Consider the following 19,561-nt stretch of genomic DNA (forward strand, 5'->3'; position numbering starts at 1 on the left):
AGGAAGCCTACCCGGATGCCTCAGCCAGGCCCATGGCAGCATCTCCCGGTTCTGACATCCACCCTCTTCCCAGTGCTCCTCTCTTGGGCAGCATCCTGTCCCCACCCTGAGGACCCGAGCTCCGAGAGCAGCCTGCTCTTCCTCTCCTTTATCCGCAGACCCAATTGGGAGCAGGCACATGGCAGACCTCTGATGAAGGTGTGAGTGCCCTCTTTGATGAGGGGTGCCCTGATGAGAGCTGTGGGCACCTCTTCTGGGGAACTTGGGCCCCTCTGGGACCAATTTCCTCCCATGGGGGACAGACATCTGTGGCCATATTCCAGGGAGGGGAGCAGCCGAGTGGGGCTGCGCACTCAGAGGGAGCCCTGTCCTCCCTGGGTGAGGGAAGGCCACCCTGCAGAAGGGAAGGTCCAGTCTGGGCTGAGTCACGGTGCTCCCCGCGGCAGCGGCACCAAACCCCAGGGCCCTGGGCTGTGACCAGTAGGATGGTCATAGCAGCAGTAAGAAAGGGAACACTCATATGTGGCACTTACCCCAGCCAGGCACCAGGGTCAGCACTAAGCATAATTAGTCATGGAACCCTCAAAACTGCCCATTCTGCAGTTAGGGAGACTGAGGCACAGAGAGGTTAAAAGGCTCGTCCAAAGCCGCACGCCTGGTAAGTGAGGACTTGAGTCAGTCGGTGCCCTTCCCTCCGCAACCCTGCACTGCACCTCAGCTGAAGGCAGCCCGCCTCTCAAGGGCAGGGGTATGGAGGAGGGGGCTCTCTGTGCACCCCTCTAATTCTGCCTCCCGTATACCCCCTGGAGCCGGAAGCCCAGACCGGTTGCGCCATCTCTGTATCCCTCTTGCCTGGCACCTCGGCAATGCCCGGCACACAGTAGGTACTCAACAGATCCGTATTGAAAAAAAAGTCAGTGACGGGACGCTACTTTTTTAGCGGCGACATAACACAGTGCTTCAGACCTGGACCCTGGAGACAGACGGCCTGGCCACTTCCTCGCCAAGTGACCGCAGGCATTAGCTTGTGCGCGGCTCGGTTTCCCCATCTGTGAAACGGGGATGCTGCTGGTACTTGTGTCCTAGAGCTGCCGGGAGGCTTAACTGCACTAATATTTGTAGGGTGCCCGAGACAGAGCCTGGCACACGGCAGGAGTCACACGAGCGTCCGCTCTATAACGCTCGTCCGGCCTCGGTTTCTTCCTCGGAGAGCAATACCCTCGCTCTCCCACATGTCCCCATCGCGCCGTGCCCGCCGCCGTGCAGCCCGAACTACAACCCCCAGCATGCCTCGGGGCCCTCCTGCCCGAGCTCGCGCGGTGCCCGCCGGGACGAAGTGCGAACTACAGCTCCCAGCATACCGCGGGAACTCCCGCAGGCCCAGGTCCGCCGCGGCGGTCGAAGTCCGTGAAGGCCCGCTGCACCCACCCCGTCGCTCGCGGTCGCCCTCGCTGGGAAGAGTCGGGGGGGGGGGGGGGGCGGGAACTGCCCCCGCCATGCTCCGTGGACTGGCCCGGGCCGCGGCCCGGCGGCCCGGGGCCCTCTGGACTCGGGGGTCGGGGAGCGGGACGGGGGTCCTGGCGCACGTGGTGGACCTGCGCAGCGACACGGTGACCAAGCCCGGGCCTGCCATGAGGCGCGCCATGGCCGAGGCGGTCGTGGGGGACGACGACTACGGCGAGGACCCCACCGTCCGCGGTGAGCCCGGTGTGCAGGCCGCGGCCTGGGGTCGTCGCGGGGACCCCAGAGCGCTGTCCGTGGTGCTGGCGGGAGAAGTGGCCCGGGGCGCAGGGGTGGCGGCTCAGCTGCAGGCTGCGGCCTTGCTGCTCAGTCTGGCCCATCACCCGACAGTCTGTTGGAAATGCAGATTCCCGGGTCCCGCACTTAACCCTGCTGAGCCAGAATTGCACGCTAACAGGACGCCCAGGGGATTGGTGTGCGCACTCAGGTGTCGAGCTGCCTGATGAGATGGGTGTGGTCTCCTCTTGCAGCCGAGGGCTCTGGGATGCTGAGTGTGGCACCCAAGGTCTCCTACCCAGCAAATGGCAAGGCAGTATTGGAACCCAGGTCTTCTCTCCAAAACCTATAGCTATCGTCCTGCACGCACTGCCTTTCCACATGAAGACACACAGAAAACCAGTCTAGGAAAGAGGATTTTCCACAGGCTGCTCCTCTCAAGGAGTGGACGCTAATAACCTAGGGAGCGTTATTTTCAAGACACAGTGTTGAGAGTTGCCACTCTAGCAGATCACTGCCATTGTGAGCGTGTATACCTCGGCGGTGCCAGGGACAAGCCACAGGTTGCCACTTGAGCTCCTAGGGCCTGAGTGTGGGGTCAGGTCGTGATTGGTGATCATGCATTCTGCAGACACTTGCTGCCCGGAACTTCAAAAATGCTGAGCCCACTGCTTAGTAGGCAGCCAGACACACAGACACCATGGGGTGGAGGAAGTGCTGGGGCTGGCATGTGTCCCCAGAGAGTGCCTTGGGAACTGGGGGGGAGGGGAGGCATGGAACTCACAGGGAAGGGGGACTTTGCAGAGTAGCCTCTTACAGGGCGAGTGGAGCCTCCAGGCAGGGAATGGAGCTGGCTCACTGGGTGTTGAGAAAAGTGTTTAGGATACAGATAGGGAATGTGGCTGGAGTGTGGGGTACCAGGAGCCCCCTGTCCGTGGAGGTGAAGGCAGAGGGCAAATCCCACTGGCCTTGAATGTCATGCCAAAGACTTCGGACTGGATACCACAGGCAGAGGGGAGCCACAGCAGGCTTTAAAGCAGGAGCCTGAAGCCCCGCCCCCCAACCCCCCAGAGTCTCCTCTTCTGAGAGCTCCTGTCCTTCTGTTCTGGGAGAGGAAGTCAGCAGAGAAACCGCAGGGCCCCACCTGCAAGGGGCTGATGGGAAAGGAAGTGAGACAGGTGTGAGGTCTGGATGGGACAGGGGGGTTCAAACCACAGAGTTTCAATGTTGGGGGGGGACCATGGCCCAGGAGGAGGCTGGGTGCAGAGGGTTGACTGAGGGGCCTCTATACCTGGATATGCAGTCACCAAGACCACAGTCTGCAGCCAGCGGACCAGGGCGTCTGTCTGGCTTGGCCACTCACCTCGGCAGGACACGAGCTCATGGTTATGAGTAATGCAAGGAGAGTGTCATTGTTGATGGAGTCTCCCTGCACCCCCCTCCCTTTCCTCCTCAGAGCTGCAGGAAAAGGCCGCCAAGCTGCTGGGGGTGGACCGGACCTTGTTTGTGCCCACCAACACCATGGCCAACCTCATCTCTGGTGAGCGCGGCGTGGGGTGACTCCCATTTGCCCTCCAGGTCCTCCCTCAGCATTTCTCTCCTCGGTGCTGGGGGCAAGGCTGGGACATCAGTGGGGTCCTGAGCCATCTGGACTTCTGCTGGGCTCAGCCAGGAGGACCCCTAGCAGATGAGGGAGGGGAGGAGAGTGAGGTCAGTGTATCCGTGCTCCTCCCCCAGCTCCCTCCCCAGATGGTCTCCCTGGGCCAGGCGGGCAATCCTCTCCACACTGCCCTATCTCCAGGTTCTGGTAACCACACCTCCCTCTTGCCCCTTATGGCCTGGGGGTCTTGCTCTGTCCCTTGTGACTTCCTTCCATGCTGCCACACCTTTGTGAATTGTCCCTTTATTAAACTCTGGCTTCCAAGTGTGCATGTGCCCTCTGTTTCCTGCTGGGCCTGACTGATGCCCATGCCCTGAGCTGCTTGGCCCCCGGGGGCAGCATGGTGGCCAGCTTTCCGAGCAGGAGATGCTCTGCAGGTGGGCTGCAGGGCACAGGGCGCAACACCTCACAGGATGGTTATCCTAGACTTTGTAGTTCACGGGACTGTTTTCTGGCACACGCAGTAAGGTGTCTTGAAGGGGTGCCGTTTCCTCATTGGCATAGGCACTTGAGAGCTAGCCTCCGGGCTCAGCCGGGAGCTGGGCAGGAGCAGATGGGCCCCATGGGACTCAGAGCCAACACTGCCCTCCCCCATCTATCTCAGTGATGTGTCACTGCCAGCGCAGAGGCTCCCAGATCCTCCTCGGGCAGGAGTGCCACCTCCACGTCTACGAGCAGGGCGGGGTGGCTCAGGTAAGGACCCGGCACCCCTCACCTGGGGCCAGCACAGGCTGCTCAGCATTTCTGGTGGGAACCTGCTTCCCCGGCACCGTGTTGGGACCTGCAGAGGGAAGAAATGGCCGGGGTGGTGGCGTCTCTAAGGAGGAGGGAAAGGGAGCCATTCCCAGACTGACCACGTGGGGGCAGCCGCGGCCCAGCACCCCTCCATCAGACACCGGCTGTGCTTGGTGCTCTGCTGCCCCCTAGTGGGCATCCGGAGCACGCGGCGCTCGGTGGGGAAGGACCCACCTCGGGAGAACACGGCCCTTGGTTCCTCCCCTTCTTGCTGCGGTGTCCGTGCCCACGTCCGCAGCACAAGGGGAAGGCTCGATGGCCCCGAGCTGGAGAGGAGCCGATGGGACAGAGACAGGAGGTGACGCTGCGCCCCTGGACCTGATCTCCATCCCTCCACCCCCAATACCTGCAGATCGCTGGGGTGCACTCCCACCCCCTCCCAGACCTGCCCCATGGCACCTTGGACCTGGCTGAGCTGGAGAGGGTGGTCACACGGGGCCTCGGGAGCCCCTACCACCCGGTCTGTGAGCTCATTTGCCTGGAGAACACCCACAGCAGCTCAGGGGGCCGGGTGCTCCCCATTGACTACCTACGCCAGGTAGGCCCTACCCCACCACTCTGCCCACCCCCAGCCAGCTCCTGGCTTCCTGTCCTGTGGAGCCCCTCTCCCGGGACTGTGTCTCCTCTTATACACCGTGGGTGCCCATGGCAGCTGGAACTGCGGCGGGAGGGACGTGTGTGGCTGGTCCTAGGCTGCAGATATGGAGGGCACTACTGCCCCAGTTAAGGCCCCAAGGACAGAGACAACCCCCCTTCTCCCCAGGGAGGGAGTCCCAGAGCAGCACCAGCTTGTGCAGGGTGTGAGGGCTGAACCGTGCGGCTCCCTGGTGTGAGAACTTGCTGCTAACTGACCCTGCAGACCTACTCCTTGCCCATGGGAAGGGCTGAGAGCATCTCCCTCACGGAGCCATGGGGTGGCTTAAATAGGATGCGGCATCTCTGGCTCGCGCCACGTCAGCATTTGGCCACAGCGAGCCCGCCGTACACATGAGATAAAGGATGGCACCCAGCCTCAGGCAGCAGAGTGCCTGCTCCGGTCCCTGGGGGCCAAGCTGGACACCAGCCCAGCTCTGCTCACTCTGGACCCCTCGAGGCCCCTGGAGACCCGTCCTCCCTCCGCTCTGGCCCCACCCCAGCCCCTCTGACCGCTGCCTGCTCTTTGCCCCCAGGTGCACCTCCTGGCACGGAGCTACGGGGCCCGGGTCCACCTGGATGGGGCCCGGCTGATGAACGCTGCGGTAGCTCTGCACGTGCCCCCCGCCCGCATCGTGGAACACTGTGACTCTGTGTCTCTCTGTTTCTCCAAGGTGGGGAAGCCACTGGCTGCCTCCCAGACACAGGACAGTGGGGTGCTCACAATAGGAGTCAGCTGGTGTTCCCGAGCTCCGATGCTGGCAGCAGCTGGCCCCGGGCCCCTTTAGCCCCTCCCCAGACGGGGTCCTGTCCCCCTCACATCCCCCTCCCCTGGCCACAAGGGCAAAGATGCACACCTGGGGGGCTGGCAGGCAGGACTCTCTCCTCTCTTCCTCCCAGGGCCTCGGTGCACCAGTGGGGGCCGTGGTTGGGGGGCCCAAGGACTTCATCGAAGAAGCCTGGCGCCTCCGGAAAGCCCTGGGTGGGGGGATGCGCCAGGCCGGGGTGCTGGCTGCCACTGCCCTAGTAGGACTGGCGGACTTCGAGGAGGTGCTGCCGACGGACCACCAGAACGCTCAGAGATTCGCCAGAGGTACCTGGACCATGGCCCCCCACCCTCACTTCCTTTTGCTCCCAGAAGAGTGCCTGGGGGCCCCCCCGTAGCGGGACCCAAATCCCCTGCAGGCGTACGTCCTTCTGACTCTAGAACATGTAGGTTAGCCCTGAGCCACAAGGCGTGGGAGCCAGGGAATTAGAATGCTTTACCAGGCCTCACTGGTGGAGGGTCTGGACCAAGAAGCATGCAATGGATGTCAGGAATTCCTATTTCTTGCAGGATCTGGCCAAGTGGAGCCTCTAACCTAGGTCTTTACATCTGTCAGTTGAGTCCTCAAAACAATCCCATGATGTCCCCACTTTACAGATGAGGATACCAAGGCCCAGAGGTTAACTGATTTGTCCCAGGTCACACAGCTGAAAAGTAGCAGAGCCAAGTGTGTGGGACTCCAAGGGTCCCTCTTTTCCCCACTACAGTCGGGCTGCCCTCTGCCTGTCCCGGGACGACAGGGCCGGACGCTGGAGACTGGGGTGGGGTCCTGGGGTCGGGCTCCACTCACCACAGGCCCCCGGCCCAGGGTTCCAGGAGCTGGAGTCCCCCATCTGCTCCGTGGACCTCGCCGCCGTGGAGACGAACATGGTGATGGTGAGGGTGGACGGGCCGCCGCCCGAGGAGCTCTGCCGGCGACTGCAGGCCGTGAGCGCGGATGAGGTGGCCCAGACCGGCCACGCGGTGCGCGTGCTGGTGTTCCCCTGGACCGAGAGGTCGGTGCGCGCCGTGTGGCACCGCGACGTCTCCGCGCACGACACCGAGCTGGTGCTGAAGAAGTGGGGGTTCGTGCTGAGGCAGCTGGGGCCCTGAGGACGGGGTGACCAGACCCTGTGCCCTGGCCGGGATCCAGGTGGGGAGTGGAGGTGTCCTGAGGGAGCAGGTGGAGGAGAGGCAACGAAACAACACCCCGTTACCCCCTTGTCTCCTCGGACCCCCGACTTCCCACCCTCAGGGTGAAGCCTTCCACCTGCGTTCATTCAGCAAGCCCTCGGTGCCTCCCATGTCCCAGACAGGGCGCCACGAGGGCAGACAGGGGGTACCCCATCCCAGCCCCTCACCAAAGCCCAGGAAGCAGCCAGGGCAGGGCTTCTGCTCCCAGCGCACAGAAAAGGAAACTGCCCTGAGCCATTTGCTCGGAGTCGCGCAGCTGATGAGTGTGTCCCATGCTCGGGCTGGGGGACACCGGAGCAAGGGTGACAGGAGATTAGAAAGGGACAGCGGGGCTGGATGGCAGGGAGACCCAGCTGCTGTGTCAGGGGCTGGGCTTTATCCTGTGGTCATCTATATATTTTTTCCTTTTTCAAAAATAAATTTTCCTGCTTACAAAAGAGTATGTCTTTATTGTAGATGATTTGGGATTGGATCTCGTTTTTAGCAGTTCCTGGGGTCATGTAGGCTCAGCGGCAGAGAGGGAGGCCCCCACCAAACCCCTGTGCTCCCCGCTCCCCAGCGAACCGCAGGAGAAGTCCAGTTAGAGCCTCACAAGCTGAGAGGACCTGCCCCTTCCGACGCAGAGGCGGGGGGTGGGATCCTCTGCCGCCCGTGCCGACCCACAGAGAAGGGGCTTGTGTCTGCAGAGGACGTCTCTGGCTGGACGGACAGACACACACACACACACACACACACAGCTGCTAACAGTGTTACTGCCCGCACACTGTTTATAATTCTGTTTTATCCATTCTGAAAAAATTTTAAGAGAGAAAAACAAGGCTTATCCGCTCGGAGCATAAACTGATTTATTTAAGGACCAATTGGCACAATGTTGCGACATGGAATGGTAAACACTAAAACATAAGTACAGAGGGAAGCCCTCAGTGGGACCCCCAAATGGTGCCAGCCCCCAGGGCCCCAAGGAGCTTCCTGTAACCTTTGGAGCGATACAGGGGGGCTGGGGAGGGTAGACCAGGGCCAGAGGGGCCGCCATCCACTCCCCGCACACATCCCAGACTCCTGAACCCCAGATGGGGCTGTCTGGGGCTTTGGGTGCTGCACAGCCCCCTGGGGACCCTTCTCTGCCACCTCGACTTCTCTACCTACAGGAATGAGCGAGCCTCACGATGGATGACCCAGGTGCCTAGCCACAGTGCGCCTGCGCCCTGGTCTGCGAGCTGAGCCCCACCCACGCCGTTTAGTAAGCCTGCGGCCCAAGCTCCAGGCCGGCCTCTGCCTCCCTGGGCAGCCCCGGCCCCTCCTGGCTAAGAAGCCCCTTCGCCTTGCCACTGTGGCACGGCTCCGTCCACCCCACCCCTACTAGGACTTCCGCACCTGCTAGTTCTGGGCACTCACCAGGCCCCTGGAATCACAGACATTCCCCAGGGGGCTGCAGATGGGAGGATCGGGGTCCTGGAGCGCCAGCCCAGTAGAGGCGGCAGATGCACCAGGACGATGACAGAGGCCTGAGAACAGGGAGGGGGCCGAGGTGCATCCAGCCCACTCGGCTGCCCTTGCAAACCCCAGGGGACTCCCGGGCCCCCTCCTCAGTATCCTCCCCTGCAACATCTGCCCTTGAGCCAGTGGACCAAAGAGAGGCCTGGCTCTGCCATGTGCTCTGGGATGGTCTGGGCCTCAGACTCCCCTTCTGTAAAATGGGTGAATGGTAACTAATGTGAAGGGCGACTGGAGGACTGGACAAGCAGATGAGCAGGTGATACTCTGCTCGGAGCCTAACTCAGTGGGTGTTTAACAGATACCTGCTTCTCTCTCAAATTCTCTCCTCCCCAGGACAGAGGGTAGCTCCTCCACCTGATCCAGGGCCCTAGGAACGAGGACAGCATGGCACACCAGGGCTGATGGGAGAGGGCGAGGGCAGGCTATGCCCTCGAGAGGCAAGGGGACCCGCTGAGCACCAGGAACCTGCAGCACCCCCACACCGACCCCATTAACATTCCCTTGGGCCACTTGCTAACTCTTTCTGGGACTCCCTTTTCTCATCCCCAAGAGGAAGCCAAACCAGTTGGTCCCTAAAGGGCATAGACCAGGCAGAGGAGCCCCCAAACATCCAGCTTTGCCAAGCAAGAGAAGCCTCGATCCTTGGCTCTGCCCCCAACCCCTGCCCCTGCAGGGGCCCCCTCCCAGCCAGAACTCCAGCCAGGCCTGCAGGTGCAAAGGGGAAACTGGGCCCCTCTGGGACTCAGATGACCACAGAGCAGGGGCCCCCCGGCTGCCGGCTCAGGCTGCGGGCTCGGGCTGCTGTGAGCAGGAAGAGGCCACAGAGAGGCCACAGAGCGCCTCCGAGGCCAGGGCTAGAGCCCAGCCGAAGCTGACCCGGATGTCCCTCAGGTGCTGGGGCCGTACTGGCGGGCGGTCTCAGCGAAGGGCAGGTGTGAGCAGTGGATGTAGATGCTGACCCCCACCAGGGTCAGGGCACCTGGGGGACCACTCGCTGTGTCTACCCTCTGGGGGCAACTGCCTAACCAGGTCCTGGCCGAGGCGGTCCTGCAGACCAGGAGCCCCTACCCACTGGCCTTTGGGGGAAATGGAGGCTCTGATTCAGTTCCCAAACCCCAAGACCTCACCCCACAAAACCCTCCTTATAAAGAGAACCACCTACACCCTCAGCAACAGTCCCCACTCACATAACTGCCCCTGCATACACAGCACCCTCCCGTATCCCCCAGTGTCCCCGACACACACACACACACACACACACACACACAGAGCCAGTGACCTCTACTGGCAGTCGGGGAGCTCTGGAGCTCTGGCCAGGCCCCCTTCCTCACAGTGCCCCCCACTTCATTGGGTTACCCCCGCCGCTCCTCTGGCCCTAGCCTAAGCCTCCAGCTTCTGCAGGCCCCCTGCCTGCCCCCAGGTCTGCGATCCGCACCCCCAGGCCTGCTCCCATCAGTGTCCCCGACGCTGACACTCTCCTCCTTCTGGCGCTGCAGAGTGCTGACAGTGACGTCAGCTGACCCACTGCCAAGAAGCAGCCCCCGCGGGGACAGCAGTGGTGCAGCCAGGCTGGACCCTGGGCGCACGGAGCAGGTCAGGTGTTCCTTGAACCAGGTCCCTCGGAAGAGGAGCGCCCCTGAGTAGCTGCCTCCAGGCCCTCCCTCCACCCACTGGCCCGGGCCATGCTTCTGAGAGCATAACGCCAAGGCTTCCTGGATACAATCCCACCCCTTTGCTCCTCTCCCTGGCTTCCCAAGCTCCTTAATTGGATTTGGACCCACACAGCCGGTGTCTGGGGCCAGGCCACAGCTGACATGCTGACTTCTCCTGCTCTCATTCTCTACAGCTCATGCCCAGGCTGCGGGTCCCCCAGGCTCCCGGCACCCGGCAAGCCCGCCCGTTCCCACTTGACCAAGGCCTCCCACAGGGCCAGCACCCCCTGGCGAGGAGGCAGGCCTGCCCCAGAGGGAGCCCTAGGCCGACATGGCCTGGGCCTCAAGTGCCATGGCCTTGACAGTAGAGCTGGCCCGGACGCCAGACCCAGCTTAGGCCTTGCCCCTGACAGCACAGGCCTCTGATGACTGACCCCAAGGAGCCCCAGCCCACCATCAGTGACAGCCGGCCTTGGGCAGCAGGGGGCACCAAAGCGGGGGGCACGGGATCCCCAGGACAAGCTTCCTGCTGACCTTGGTGAATCCTTGGACACCTCAGCTGGAAGCTGGGACCACAGGGAGGCCACAGCTGCAGCCCCAAGGGAGTGCCTGGCCCCCGCCCAGCAGAGTCTAGACGAATGTCAGCTGAGGGACTGTCACCAGTCACATTCTGGGCCTGGACCGGGGTCACTGCCAAGGGCTGCGAGGCCCCTTTCCACCTGTCTTACTGCCTGGGACTGCCCACTCTTGTTCCTCCCACGAGGCCACTCCAGGAAGCGGAGGAGAACAGGTGGGGGCCGGTCTGATGCCCCTTGTGCAGGTGTGGGAGGGCAGGTGCGGGATCGCCTTGGGGAGCCTCATGCCTCCTGTGCCTAGAAGCTCAGCCTCCCTGGCTCGAGGCCCACAGCCAGCACTCCTGCCCCGTCCTAGAAAGGCCCAGTACTACCCAAGGGGCTTTCGCCTGCTACGGCTCAATCCCCTGGGTGGGCCCAGGCTCAGCACAGGCCAGATGGGAGCAGGGGACAGGGTGGCGGGAGAGGAGGCACCCCCACTCCCAGGATCCGCGCCCCCCAGGGTGACCACACTCACCCCCCAGCAAGAAGTAGCAGCCGGTGAAAACCAGCAGCAGGACGCTCTGTGCCAGGGAACTGAAGAGGCCACAGATCCAGCCACACACGACAAGGACGAGGCTCAGGGGCAGGACCACCATGACAGCTCGGTGCAGGGCTGCCAGGAGAGGGGGCTCGGCATCCGGCAGGGACCTGGACCTGCCCCACCCCCCAGGCAGCTCCAAGTGAGCACTTCAGAGCCCTGTCTGCCTGGAGGTCCACCTTCACAGGACAGTTTTGCCTGGAGATTAAGGACAGACGGGAGATGACTCGGCTGCAGGACTCACAGATGAGGTGCTGCACAGGGGTGGGGACATCCAGGTTCTCACTGGCAAAGGGGTCGATCAGGGGGATGCAGCTGTTTTGCCCTAAGAAGCAGAAAGGACACAAAGCCTGGTGGGCTGGACACCTGTGGGGTCACCACCCACCCTGAGTTTCTCTGAGATGGGTGGTCTTGCAGGCATGCTGGACAGCACGCTCTCACCCCTGCCGAACCCAGTGGGCTGACCAGTGGCCATGGAGCCCCGTCAGATTCTCTCCTGGACCCCAGAGTTGTGGTTCCAAAAGGGTTTGGAGGGTTTAAGACCTTCTGTTTTGTTTCTGTAACATACAAATAATACCTACATGGATGTCGGTCTAAAAAGCACAAACATCCAAGAGACACTGCCCTCAGCACTCCCGTAGGCTTGGGGTCCTGAGCATGCTCACGTGTGGCTTTGCCTGGACAGGAAAAGGTGCGCGTAATGTGGACTCTCTGACTCTTGCACACACACATGCACACCCACTCGCATTTGCAGACACACACGTGCACACGCCAGGAGGGCTTTGGAGCATTAGGCCCAGTCCTTTCAGTGGCTGAACCAACAGCTCATCTTTCCTCCCCAGCTGCCACGGAGGAAGGCATGGTCACGCACGCACATGCACGCGTGTGCACACACACACTCATAGTCACCTACACATACACTCACATGCACACACGCATACTCTCTCAGACACATGCTCACACTCACACTGACCTAGGCTTCCATGTATGCACGCACACGTTCACACGCTCTCCCAGGCGCTGCTTCCGCCCAGTGCTGTCCCTGTGCAGGGGAGGCCCCCAGCCTGCTGGCCGCCCCCTCATGCAGGCCTTGCAGAGGGAATGCCTTCCCCTCTCTCTGCGGGTCCGAAATGCATGCAGCACTCCTATTTGGTGACCGAGCGCGTGTGAAGCCGTCAAGTGGTGGTGGTGGGGGGAAGGTGGAAAGAAACAGGGGTCTTTCCCCGGAGCCCTGGCTGTGCCAGGCTGAACCTCTGGGGACGGCAATTGAGAAACAACTCGTGGTCACTTGGATGTGGACCTGGGGCCTTCCTGGAGGCCCCCAGTGCCCCACACCCGCTCCCACCTCAGCACCCACACCCCTGCTTGAGGAAGAACAGCAGCCCAGTGCCCTGGGCGGCGGGCCTGCCCCTGCTTTCCCCCCTCATTCCTCCAACCATCCCCCACCCGTTTGCACCCTGAGAAGTATCGCTTTCTCCCCATCTGACGAAGACTTGGGAGGCGGAGGAGGGACGAGCTCCTAGGTCAGGCAGCAGCCCACGGCAGAGCTCACTGAGAGCCTGGCGTTGACTTGTCATCTACCAAGTAATGTGCCCACAACTTCTAACACAAGACACCCCGCCCCGCCAGCGAGGGCAAGGGACTGCCCGGGGCTCCTGCTCCCCGGGCTCTTGGGTCCTTATGGAGCCATGCAATGCCCCCCCCCAACCCTTTCATTTCTGAGCCCGGATTGGTAGCCCTACTGTCACTGCCCGGTTTTGGGAGAGGACAGAGTCCGGGATGGGGAGTGGGGGCACGAGGGGGCGCCGCCCTGCCCGTGCCCTCTGCGCCCCGGCCCTCCGCAGCCGTACCTTCGCAGACCGCCAGAGCCCCAAGTGCAAGGACAGCCGCGCGGCGCGCCTCGTGTCCGCCACCTCCAGGTGGCCAGTAGCCGCTGGCCACGGCGGCCGCCAGCAGTGCGAAGCTGAGCCGGGTGCCCAGGGCAGCGGCCAGGAGCAGCGCGCCCAGCCGGGCCATGCTGGGCTGGGGGATTTGGGGAGCGGAGAGGGCCGAGGGAGTGAGAGAGTGTGGGGAGAGAGGAAGCGGGGAGTGGGGGAGCCTGGCCGGGGAAGGGGCGCCTGGGATTTGGTGAGCTGGGCCGGGGATGGGGCGCGGTGGAGTAGGGGGCACGGTTAAGGGGATGCGGGGAACCGGGGCGGGCACGCTGGCGTGTCCGCTCCAAGGCTCTTCTGGATGCGGTGCCCCCTTTTCTGCCTGTGCGCGGGCCTCGCGATACGCACCCCCAGGCTCGCAGGAAGATCGGTCCCACCTCTTGTGGACGGCGATTGCAGAGCTCGGCCCCAGGGGACAGAAGTAAATCTCAGAGCCACAGGTACACCCGCCACAGACCTGGGTTCAAATCCCAGCGTCCCTGAGGAGCTGGCCGCTGGAGTGGGTCCCTGGGCAAATGTCTTAATCTCTCCAAATCTCTGGTTTCTTAGCTGCCAAATGGCCGGGCTAAGGAGGAGGAAGGGTGGGGCCTGCGTTGCCCCAGGAGGGAGCTCAGCAGGCAGCTGACCGACCTCGCTGGCCAGGAAGCCGCAGCCTGAATGGTGGGAGGCAGCCGCCCCTGGCTGGGGCAATTGGCCGCTGGCTGGCCCTGTGGTCCTGGTCTTAATCCGTCTCCAGGACTAACCAAAGGGATCCAGCGAAGTGGGGTGGATGGGCAAAGAGCCTAGGCAGGCTGGCATGGGGGCTGTTGTTTCCAGTGAGCTTCGACTTACAAATGCCACAGGGGGCGAGGCTGGGCTGGCTCTGCATCACTCACTCAGCCAACACGCGTGAACCACCTTCTAGGACATGGGCCAGGCGCTAGTGGGGTGGGTTGCAGAGGGACCTCAAAGGGCCCGAACCCAGGAGGAGGCAGTGACAGGCATGGTAGTGGCGGCTGTCACAGTGGGGCTGTCTGGGGTGCAACTGTGGGCAATGGGAGGGCCTCCTCTCGGGCCCCTGGACAGTCGGTCGCTGCCCCCCCCAGGGTCTGGGCAAGAGCCTGCAGAGACAGGGTTTGGGGCTTTACGTCCACATCGTCACTGAAGGTAACCCTTTGCAGATGAAGTAGCTTCATGACCCGGGGTCATCCCAGGGCTCTCATTTCTGTTCGTTCCAGCCCCTTTTTCTGTACCAGGCATTTCTCAGTTTGAGGAATATGGTCAGGAAAAACCATCGCAGCAAGGTTACTGAAACAATACTTCAAGGGGCACTCAGAGCCCATGGCACTGTTTTGGGTTCCTGCAGGCCGTGCATCTTCCCATGCACCGCGCCCAAGGTTGGACTGGGGCACAGAGCGGGCCTGGGGGCTTCCCTGCTGTGGCAGTGGGGACGCCCCAGCCCCTGCTCGGCCAGCTGGGTGGCAGCCAGGGGTCCTTCTCTCTCGGGCAGGTGAAAGAATCCAGCAAGCATACAGGGCAAAGGAGGTGAGGGAGGTGATGAGGGTGAGGCAGCCATCTACAAAAGCAAGAGGGGAGGGGGGCTAGGGAAGGAGGGGAGCGTGGTGGCAGTGCAGGGCCCCTGCTGGAGAACAGCGGGGGAAGGCGAATAGTGACCCCAGCCTTTACCCACAATGTGACAAGGACCAGTACTGCTTTAGGTGGGTCAAAGCCGCCTTTTGTGTGTTTCAGGTATGCGAGACTGGGAGAGCCGGCGGACCCCCCAGGCTGCACGCTCCATATGCTTCTTCCCAGTGACCCCTGCCTCTCAGCCCAAGCTTGTCTGAAAGGGTCTTCTTTGCAGCCTCATAAAGAAGATTCTGCTGGGGCGCTCGGGTGGCTCAGTCGCTGGGCCTCTGCCTTCGGCTCAGGTCATGATCCCAGGGTCCTGGGATCGAGCCCCGCATCGGGCTCCCTGCTCGGCGGGAAGCCTGCTTCTCCCTCTCCCACTCCCCCTGCTTGTGTTCCCTCTCTCGCTGTCTCTCTCTGTCAAATAAATAAATAAAATCTTAAAAAAAAGGGGGTGGGGGATTGTGCAGTCCGGGCCAGGGACGGCACTGCTTGAGGCCACTGCCTGCAGAGCCACGCAGCTCCACACGGGAATAGACACGTACCCCCCTCACGACACAGTTGTCGATGGCCAGGTTAGCAGTCTGCACCCTGTCTGCTTTAAAGTTCAGTGTTTGAACCCCAGTGTGTAGCTGGGAGCCACTGGATTGTCCCCTAGGCAGTAGGTACCGGTCCTCGAGGGGCTACTTGGATGAATTCCACCAGTCTACTTCCCTAAGACGGACCCAGATTATACCCTAGCCTGGGTCTGAAACAGTGCCACTTTGGAATGACCGCTTTTTTCATTGGTCATCCTCCTACCATAGACTCATAACCCATAGTTAGAGCTGTCGCTCAGCCACTTGGTGATCCAGGACATCAGGGCCTCTTCAAAGTTAGCATCAGACCACTACCACCAAAATCAGGGCCAGGAGGAACCTTTGGATGGAAGAAATTCCAATTATAAGTGACAAAGAAACAGGGCTGCACCCAAACCTTTTTATAAAACTTACATTCAACTATCTCTTCAGGGCCAGCAAGAACAGGATGCCTGACCCCAGCCACAGCCATGGGGCAGGTGAGCCTCCTGGTCCAGGCTGATGCCACAGTGCATTGCCTCCAGCACAGGGCTGAGGAAGCAGCCAAAACTGTCGGAGAAATCACCGAGCCGCTTAGCATCAGTTCCTTCACAACTCAACTCACTGCACTGGGCAAACTCCTCCAACAGAAACTGAACCTTGCTAATTTACCCACATGTCAGTGCATGTAATCAGGGTGCATTATGAAGCTAATCCACCCGGGAGATTCATCGAGACACTGTTCTAGTCAAAACCAACCACGCTAAAGGGTTCTCAAATGGTGGCGGTCGTAGGTTAGAAACAGAGGTCTTTCACATTGATGTGGACAGCGGACATCCTGTGTGGGACATGGCGCAGACGGGGAGGCAGCCACGCACCTGGTTAGACTCATCCCCAGGAACCAACAGGATCTATGAAGGACTCCTCATGGCCACACTGGACTCGCCAGCATCTGTCCACCACTGACGCCCCCACATCAGAACGCACTACAGCCCTGCGCTCCCTCCCCGGACACAGCATTCCCTTCTTCCGTCATCCGGCAGCCTCCTCCTGGTCGCTGGACAGACAGCTCAGATCTTCCGTGCTGCCCCCAAGGCAGAGCTGTCTTCTCAGTCTGCACATCACACGGCTGTTTGTTGGCCGTGGTCTGGAGCCTGAGCTCACGGTGGGAGACTGAGTCCTCTCCGGCCTTCACGCAATTCCTGGGCATAGCACTGGCTCACAGTAGGCGCTCAAGCATCTGAGTGAACAGGCAGACAGACGTCCCCACCCTGGGGATCAAGGGGAAAATAACCACAGAGAAGCTAAGGCCCCAGTTTGGTTGGTCAGCTGAAAACAGGCTCCAATGCTGTAGGCTGAGCCCAGTGGAGGAGAATCTACAGCGCAGTTGGTTTTTTTGCTTTAAGAGCTAGATTCCCTGCCCCCCCCCCCCCCCCCCCCCACTGCCCCAGACAAGAAACCCTTTGTGATGGCAACTCTGGTTCAGAGCAAGGCGGGCTGCACAGTGGAACTCTCTTTTCAGCTCAGACCCTAGATGGCAAAAGCACAGACATTTTACTGTAGCTACAACAGAGCAAACTGGGTGAAGGGTACATGGGGCCCCTTCATACTATCTTTACAAGTTCCCATGAATCTTAGTTCAAAATTTAAAAAAACATCAGGGTGACTGGGTGGCTCAGTTAAGTGCCTGCCTTCGGCTCAGGTCATGATCCCGGGGTCCTGGGATGGAGCCCCGCGTCGGGCTCCCTGCCCAGCAGGGAGCCTGCTTCTCCCTCTCCCTCTGCTGCTGCTCTGCCTACTTGCTCGGTCAAATAAATAAAATCTTTTTAAAAAATTTTTTTAAATGTTGTACTAGGAGGGTCAACGGAACCCTTGGGGAGACATGTTTCCGTTCAACAGAATGAAGGCCTTTCTGACAAGGCCGTCTGAGAAATGCAATGGGGAGGGTTTCAAGATGGCCCTGTCTCTGGAGTCGGGCAGTCGACCCCGGCCACACCCGCAAGGCCGGGCCACGTCATTCATCAGGGGGGGCCCATTTCTGGGGCCAGGATGCCTGGGTTCAATCCTCAACCCTAATAGTTCCTAGTTGTACGATCTTGGACAAGCTACTTTGCCTCTTTGCCAAGTCTCTGTTTCTGCATGAAAAAAATGCAGATAAGATCACATAAGACTTTATTGGCAATTGTGAGTTATTTCTCTTTAAGGGCAGCCTGCAAAGAATGGTCAGCACCCCAAGGGGGTGCCAACCTGCAGGCAGTGGCCGATGGCTCCACTCTTGGCAGGTCACTTTTGGCCGCAGGACTTGGTCAGGCTGGCACTTGTCACTGTGCTGGGGACAGGGGGAGGATTCGGATTCCCGAGGCTGGCCTCTAGCCCTCTAACCCGTACACCACCATTTGCACCCGACAGCCCATAACCACCTATCACAGCCCTTTCCAGACTCCCACCAGACTTGGAGAACCCAAAAGGGGACACGTATTTGAAAAAAAACCTGAGGCTCTGGCCCTCGGTAAAGGCTTGTGGCTTGATTAATGGAGGTTTCTCTTTAGTGTTCCGAGTGGACAGACATTAAGGCCCAGTGATAAATATGGTCTCTGGAAAATACCTCTGCAGAAGGGGAGCGTAAGATGGACTGAGGGTCAGCTCCAGCTGGGTCTCACCCCACAGCACAGCCTGACGAAGCCAAGAACCGCATCACTGCCCACTGTGAAAAGGCCCAGCTTCTCTACAAAGCCAGCTTGTAAGGACCCGTTATTACAGTGAAGGATCCATTTACAGACTGGCACAAATATCAAAATTAAGCAGCTTAGATGAGTACAGAGGCTGGAGAGCTTTTTTCCCCCCCAACAGAAATCACTGCAGTAAATAATTTATTCTCCAAGCTTGCAGGGAAAAATACACTTCCCTCTCTGACTGGGATGTGGCAGAAAAATAGAAGTCTGAGATGCACGTTGCATAGCCAGTTTATAGCTGCAATGGGTCCAGATGACACACACAAGTGGGCCTTGTAGCCCAGAGCTGGCTTTGCGTCTGCCAGAGCTCATCCCTGCCCCACAGCCGTGTGGGTGGGAAGCAGCAGGTGGCTAAGGAACCACCACAAAGACCTGACAAGATTTTAAAAACCCAGTAGGGTCTGCAGCTTTGTTTGAAATGAAATGGTTTTTATTTTTCAGAAATGACAAGATGACCTCCAATAGGACTGTTAACAATCCACCCTGCAGCTTCTCTTCATGGAGGGAGAAATAAGATCTATCACTGTAACACCAGGCTTCAGCCCTGTGTGAGCTGGCCTCGGGGAGGGGACGGGGAGAATGTCAATGAGCGCGGGTGGGGGGGGGGTCGGGGGCGTAGCAGCAATGGAGAGACAGCCAATCGAGGCTGACAGATCACCCGCTGCAGCCCACCAAGTCCCCAGAGCTCGGAGTTAAGTATTTAAAAAGGATTCAGGCCGCTGCTTTGCTGTCAGGGAGGGTGCCACCGGCGAGTGCCGACGGCTCCCGAGGGCTAACGCTGCAGCAAGCTCATAAGTGACGGTTTCTGCTATTTCCTGCTCCCCTGTCTCCAAACCCACCTAAGGCTCACGCGGATTTCCCCAATGACTTAGAACGGCTTTGTGCTCACTGTAATTGTAGTTTGTGCCGTGCTGTGAAGTAATAATTCAAACAAAATAAGAAAGCGACATTGCAGAGCCTGAGGAGAAGCTGAGGACTCTGTCTTAAGTCCCCCCGTGCACCTACACAGAAACCAGCTGAGGTGGTACAGTTGTATGACCCGTGTTACAGACGAGGAAACCACAGGTCAGAGGCAACAAGCGCGGGGCCCCAGCCGCCAGGTTTATTACCACTGCTCTAACTGACATCACGGAAATCTATGATCCCGTAAGACTGCAAACAATATAAACAAGTTATCTATAAAAAAGTTTCCTCCAAAAGGCATTTCCAATCCACTTTTTACATTAACTGATCCCTCTGTCCTCCTTAGGGGGCTTCACATTAGAAAGACAGGTGCCTTATCAGCCACCTAACCCGCGTCACGAAAGGGAAGTAGCGGTCTGCAGAGTACTGGGAATGGGAAGACCAGGAATTCCTTCCATGGGTCTCTCATCCCAGCCCTGCCTGCCCCATCTGTGTCACAGCTCATTCAGAGAAGGGAGCCAGGCCTCTGGAAAACGCACTGTCTGGCATCAAGGACCTTCTCGTTGTCTGTTTTAGAGAAATGTCACAACCTTGCCATGTGCCTGTGGCGCATGCCGGAGGTGACAGATCTTCAACTGACCTCCAAGCAAGAGGCTGGCTTTACTGTCAAGACATCAGGCCTCCTCCACCCCCCTGCCATTCGGGCTT

General features: G+C 60.1%; 2 protein-coding genes across 3 annotated transcripts; one reads left to right on the forward strand and one right to left on the reverse strand.

Moving 5' to 3' along the window:
* The first annotated feature begins 1,345 nt into the window (after positions 1-1,345).
* LOC118024212 (probable low-specificity L-threonine aldolase 2) lies at positions 1,346-7,252 on the forward strand. Of its 2 annotated transcripts, XM_035025884.1 has the most exons (7): positions 1,400-1,698; positions 3,194-3,277; positions 4,002-4,090; positions 4,545-4,730; positions 5,362-5,499; positions 5,726-5,918; positions 6,460-7,252. In XM_035025884.1, exons 1-7 carry the CDS (start codon positions 1,497-1,499, stop codon positions 6,741-6,743), a joined length of 1,176 nt encoding a protein of 391 aa, XP_034881775.1. In that variant the 5' UTR covers positions 1,400-1,496; the 3' UTR covers positions 6,744-7,252. The 2 variants fall into 2 exon arrangements, with proteins under 2 accessions (XP_034881776.1, XP_034881775.1); XM_035025885.1 differs by lacking the exon at positions 4,545-4,730 and having other exon boundaries at positions 1,346-1,698.
* A 1,849-nt stretch (positions 7,253-9,101) lies between these two features.
* Positions 9,102-13,141, reverse strand: TMEM235 (transmembrane protein 235). Its single transcript, XM_035026346.1, is given in 7 exon segments — positions 9,102-9,217; positions 9,220-9,300; positions 11,063-11,200; positions 11,370-11,450; positions 12,035-12,045; positions 12,986-13,048; positions 13,050-13,141. Coding segments are annotated over 7 exon segments (582 nt in total).
* Between the last annotated feature and the right edge of the window lie 6,420 nt (positions 13,142-19,561).

This window comes from Mirounga leonina, unplaced genomic scaffold (genome assembly GCF_011800145.1).
Source record: "Mirounga leonina isolate KUSES-001 unplaced genomic scaffold, KU_Mleo_1.0 Mir_197, whole genome shotgun sequence".
NCBI lineage: Eukaryota > Metazoa > Chordata > Mammalia > Carnivora > Phocidae > Mirounga > Mirounga leonina.